A 6,000-nucleotide genomic window follows, 5' to 3' on the forward strand; every position below is an offset into this window, starting at 1 on the left:
CGATATTTGGTGTTAGCTTCGAATAAATAAGTGATCTTCAAATATTCACAAGATCATTCTAACTGGCCCATTTCATATAAAAGTACAAAGAAAGCTTGATGTTTTCCTCTCTACTGATTGTTTTGGATAACAGCCTCCGACAGCATGCCGCTAATTCATTCTGCTTAAAACAGGCGCTTGAGCTGGGTTGACATTTTACGTAGTCTCTGGGGATCCTAGTTGACATTTTAAAGGGCTTCTAAGCATTTTATAATACCCTAAAATCTGGTTTTAATAAGCCATTCTGCTGAAATTGTTAACATAAGGAATCACCTTTTACTGTTTGGCGCTAGATCAGGGGATGGGGGACATCTTTTTCTGATTAGATATACAGTAGTTGGAGTAAAATGTGCAAATTCATTACAGACCCCATGGAGATCACAATACTGTTCAGCTCAAACTCTTCATTTTTATTGCATTGCCAGATTTAGAAAGGAAAAGAGCACTTTCAAGACTGTTTTATTTTTCCTATTTTGATCAGATTTTTTTTTATGGAATCTTCCTCTTTGTCATCAAGAGGAATACCCAAAAGTCCTTCTCCATTTTTTCACTGTAAAAGGCCCGTCTTTTGAGAAAAAGCAGGGAACTTAACTTCCTGCACATGGTCCAGTTTAAGCAACCTGCCACACCTTAAATCAAGTAGATGCAGTCATCTTTTTCCGAGACACCTAAAATCCTTTCCTACCATTCACATCTAGCATCTCAATGTTTACATTGTAGCTACATACAGTGGACGTGTTGCCTGCAAAGCCATTAAAACTCAAAGCAAACCTGTCATTTAATTATTCAAAAGTGATTATTAAAAACTGAAAACTGCATTCACCACCCAACCGAAACACTGCTTGTTCTGCGCGGTCGTGAACCAGCATAGTTAGCCATGTTGCCAACTACAGACACTGCTTACGCTATCTTGATTCTTCATTTTAAAAGGACTTAGAAATATGCCCTGACCATCTTTTAAAATATAACTTAGGATTCAGCGCTACTTCCGGAGAAATCATAGTATCAAGTGTCTAAATATTTTGTGATTCCAGTTCATGCCAGATTTAGAAGCCAGCTTGTCTAAGAATTTACACATCTTTGATTATAGATGTATCTGTGTTTGATCTTTATATAAATATTTATCTTTTATTTGTCCTATATGTGTGTATGTAGGATAGATATATATCCCTTTTTCCTCTACATTGCAGCCAGATCAACTGTCTTTAAGTTCCTCTAATCCTCCTTCCCACTGCAAGGTCCAGACCATTCTATTCTTCCTCCATAGAAAGCTCTCCCTTTATGATTCCTATAGGAGTCATTTCCACAAAGCCTTCCTGACTTACAAAAGATTGACCCCAACTCCTTATCATGTTCATATAGCTTCCTGCACTTTCCCCAATTATAATTAAAATAATAATTTTTTAAATTAGCTGTTTAATGTATTTCTTCTCCACTGGAATACGAGCCTTGGGAAGATAAGGAACAAATGATTCACCACTGCATATCCAGTAATTAATACACCATGGTGCACATAGTAGGAAATCTAAAAAGAGTTATCACATTCCAGGACAGGTTACAGTAAGGCATAAGCATTCCCTTTCCTTAGAAAAATATATCCTTTCTGAGCTTATAGAACACTTAGACATTGAGAAGTATCCTTAGCAATTTCTATCCTAATTGAGAATGCTAGTTCCTTGGTTCTGTCTGGTGATAAAGATAGGGAATTTTAAAGTCAACCATCCTCGGTCATTTTTCAGAGTATTTCTATAACTATGAGGTAAATTATTTCTGGTAAACTCACTTTTACAGTCCCTGATCTGAAGTTCAAAATTATGTTATACATACTTGTAAGAAACTTCCCAAAAAGAACTGATCCAGTTCAATAGTATTATAGCTTTACCTGTATTTATATCTGCCCTGAGAATAAGATGATGGTTTTAAGTACTTCTAGAGAACAGTGTTGGACAATAAAGAGTTTGAGATTATACCTACAAATTATAGGATGTGACCATTTAAATACAAGTTTGAGAAAGGAATGGAAAATAAACTCTGTGATTTGAACTGTAACCTGGATTTCTGTAGTAAATAGAATAAAATCATATTGGCCATCTAGATTGGAACAAAAATCTGTTTATAAATTTTTGTAGCATCTACATGGATATACCCACCCAGGCAACATCTGTTCTGATAGGAAAGAATTCTAAGGGATGAAATAATGAAATATTGTCCTTTTTACTCTATTCCTTTAATAAATAAAACAGCCCATATTGAGGATTTTCTGCATGTGTAGAGAAGAAAGGTTCATCAGTGAGCTAGTGCATTTGATATATGGAATTATGGTTGAGTAATGAACCTATTCGAAAGCCTGAAGATCTTACTTAGATGACTTTAGAAGGCAGGTAAAGGCTTCTGTGCCAGTATGTATTTGGTACAGGACCCGCAATTCCAGTAATTTTGATCCTCGTGTATTTGGGTAGAGTTGAGCTGATTACTTGCTGATATACACACTTCATCTGCACACAGATTCTCCCCACATGCTTAATAAAAAATAAACATTATTACTTCCACTTCTTTTACTACTATGCAGACCCATACTAAGAGAATCAAGTCTTTAAATCACATTTATATTGAGAATTAGCACAACTGTTTTTAACTCTTTTTTTTTTGTTTGCAATCCTAGTTGAGTCCAAACCAAAATCAAAAGTGAAAAGAAAGGGAACACCAATTTGGATTGACATTATTAATGCATACTCGATCATGAGAAGTGACATCTTTATATGTTATTGAAAGTGATTTATTAAGAGAAAAATCTTACCCCATACATACTTATTATTGTAATTCTGACCTCTGCTAGGCCATAGATAGCAGGTGGGTATAGGTATGTAAAAACATACATTGCAGCATACTTTCAATTACATCAAACCTGGGCTTGAGTCACAGATTTGCAATTTAATAATTGTGTGACCTTGGGTAATTTACTTCTTATATTTGAACTTCAGTTTTCTCATTTATGGAAATAGCTGTAAATGCTCTCTTACAGGATTACGATGAAAGTTAAAAATGTGACAACTTCTGTAAAGTTGTTAGCACAGTATCTAGCACACAGTGCATGTTCGTTAATATAATTTTTTGTAATTTAAGTTTTAATGAAATGAATTTTTAAATGCAATCATTCATGAAACCATACTTAAACATTTTGAGGAGAATTATACATGTTAGAAACCCTTGTAGTAAGTAATGCACCCCCACATAAAAATACTCACTACCTAGATAATTAGCCACAGATTGAAAATACGTAATAAGTTTTTGCACAACTTTTCAGTTGAATTAGATCATGGTCTAATGCTGAAATAAAAGGTATATTCTTAACATTAGCTGTGAGCTCTTAAATAAATACATAGTATACACATTTGGCTAAATTGTTCGTTCCAGCCAGGGGAAGGGGGGGCAGGGGAACAGATTGGCCAGTGTCTGTACCTTTGGGTACACAATTTCCTCAACACAGCCACCAACACCTCTGTTCTTGTGAGATGTCGCCTCTTGAGTCATAGTTCACTAATCAAACACATTTTTATGTATTTCTGGGCTGTAGCCAACATTTTTATTTTAGATTTTCTCGTTCACAGTTACATCTTTGTAGGAACCTTAGCAGCTGTGCAAATTGGAATCCTAACCTTCTTTTCCTCATAGGATCTCGCTGGAAAGCTATGACAAACCTAGAAAAACAGCCATATTATGAGGAGCAAGCCCGTCTCAGCAAGCAGCACCTGGAGAAGTACCCTGACTACAAATACAAGCCCAGGCCGAAGCGCACCTGCCTCGTGGACGGCAAAAAGCTGCGCATCGGTGAATACAAAGCAATCATGCGGAACAGGCGGCAAGAGATGCGACAGTACTTCAATGTCGGGTATGGACCTTTCCGTCCTTTTTTTCGTAGGGAACCCTTCTTGTTAGGCTTAATGGGATGTGAGCCATATTTGTTGAGCTGCAAAGCAGCATTTTGAAAAAAGAACTTGACCTCCGTGTACTTTGAGAGACTAGCCTGTCCGCCACGTGATCCCTATGAGGCCACCCTGAGTTCTTAGAACAATGGCTCTAATACGAGCTTTACTCACGCTGACTTGAAGATAAAATATCTGATAGTAAATAATGTTGAAGCTTGTTATTAACAGCTTAGAAGCATTATTGGCCCTTTTCTTTGTTGGTTTTCATTACTTGCAAGGCTTCCCATTGACAAATTCCACAACATCTTGTTGAGATAATACAACATAAAAATGATTCCAAAAGAAAGAAACGCTTTTGAATAGGGAGGGATTTCTGGGCTCTCAAGGCACATGGGTGGCCTTTGGAGATCACACAAAGTGGGGGTTCTATTTAAGGGAACTTTTAAAGTCTGCTGTTAACCTGTTCCCTTGAAAGAGCCTGCCTGCTCTGTCCAGTGGCCCATGATTTACATCCCGATGTACAACTCTTCTCAAAGCTGAGCATGAAACCCAACACTTGCTAATAGTAAACATATGAATGAATGAAAGAAGGCAGAAATGAACATCATCGATTAATCCCTTCCCACTAGGACCAGCGACATAATTTGTGAACCCCGAGCAAAATGAAAATGTATGGGGTTCCTATTAAAAAGTTAAGAATGTCAAGACTGTGGCAACAACTTTAAAGCAAGCAAAGGATCTGTCAAGCCCAGGGCCCTGTCTGGCTGCAGAGCTGTGCACCCCCGAGTCTGGCCCTGCTTCCTGTCCACCCCCCCTACCCCCGCTACTGCAGGGACCACGTGGACAATGTGATCCTGTTCAGTTCCAGTGAGTTCTGAGCAATCAAGTGTTATTTGGAGAGCTCTCATATTTTAGGGATTTTTTTCCCCCATTACAATTGAATTATCTTTAGTTTGGTTACTTCTAAAACTCTGGGTGTTCTAGTGAAGGAAAAATGAACTTGGGGTCAAGGACTGGGGTTCTTCCGCTTAATCTTTCTGCACCTCAGGTGTTTTGCATAAGAGAAGATAGGAATAAAAATTATTTTAAGGATCAGATGGGTAACCCACATAAATGCCTTGTAATCTAGAAAGCACTATACCCAAGTAAGGTATTACAGTCACAGCAGGATGCCATTTTTTCGACGTTGGGCAATAGGATGAAAATCACTAGTTTAGAATTGGACAAGCTGAGCAGTTTCATTGTACAGTAAAGCCTGCATCTGACTATCCCTTCACCCACAGTGTGTTTTTGGGAATTGCTCTCTGACAGGCAACAAGCACAGATCCCCATCGCCACTGCTGGTGTGGTATACCCTGGAGCCATCGCCATGGCTGGAATGCCCTCCCCTCACCTGCCCTCGGAGCACTCAAGCGTGTCTAGCAGCCCTGAGCCTGGGATGCCCGTTATCCAGAGCACTTACGGCGTCAAAGGAGAGGAGCCACATATCAAAGAAGAGATACAGGCTGAGGACATCAACGGAGAAATTTATGATGAGTTCGATGAGGAAGAAGATGATCCAGATGTAGATTATGGGAGTGACAGTGAAAACCATATTGCAGGACAAGCCAACTGATAAGGGTCAAAAAATGGTTGTGACCTTAGGACTTAAAGAAGCCCTAGCTGGTTCATCCTTACCAGTGGCCAAGCACATTAACTTTCTCATACACTGACTGTTACTTTAACTGTTAGTCTTAAATAGTTGGGACATCAGCTGACTAATAGACCTCAGCCTCAAAAGGCTTGGAAAGGAAAAAAAATACAAGCAAACAACAGTATCAACAACAAGAGATTGAAATAAGCTATGGGTAAAATAATGCCAGTAATTCAGCTGCTACANCAGGTACACAGTGCCAACAAGTGGCTTGTGAATGTGTTTTGTTGTTTTGTGCTACAATTTTTAAAAAGAAATAAGTTTTGTTTTGTTTTTTGGGGTTTCTGGGTTTTTTCCTTTTCTTTCTTTTCCTTTTTTTTTTTTTTTTTTTAATGCACCTGA

General features: G+C 38.2%; 1 protein-coding gene across 1 annotated transcript in view; it reads left to right on the top strand.

Annotated features, from left to right (window-relative positions):
• Positions 1–5,839, top strand: part of SOX5 (SRY-box transcription factor 5) — a 550,850-nt gene extending 545,011 nt beyond the window's left edge. Inside the window, exons 14-15 of the mRNA XM_077774502.1 lie at positions 3,712–3,928; positions 5,277–5,839. Coding sequence (XP_077630628.1) covers positions 3,712–3,928; positions 5,277–5,580 — 521 coding nt within the window. The 3' untranslated portion in view covers positions 5,581–5,839. The remainder of the gene's footprint in view (positions 1–3,711; positions 3,929–5,276) is intronic.
• The last annotated feature ends 161 nt before the right edge of the window (positions 5,840–6,000 follow it).

The sequence above is a fragment of the Crocuta crocuta genome, unplaced genomic scaffold (assembly GCF_008692635.1).
Source record: "Crocuta crocuta isolate KB4526 unplaced genomic scaffold, BGI_CrCroc_1.0 scaffold176, whole genome shotgun sequence".
NCBI classification, from domain to species: Eukaryota; Metazoa; Chordata; class Mammalia; order Carnivora; family Hyaenidae; genus Crocuta; species Crocuta crocuta.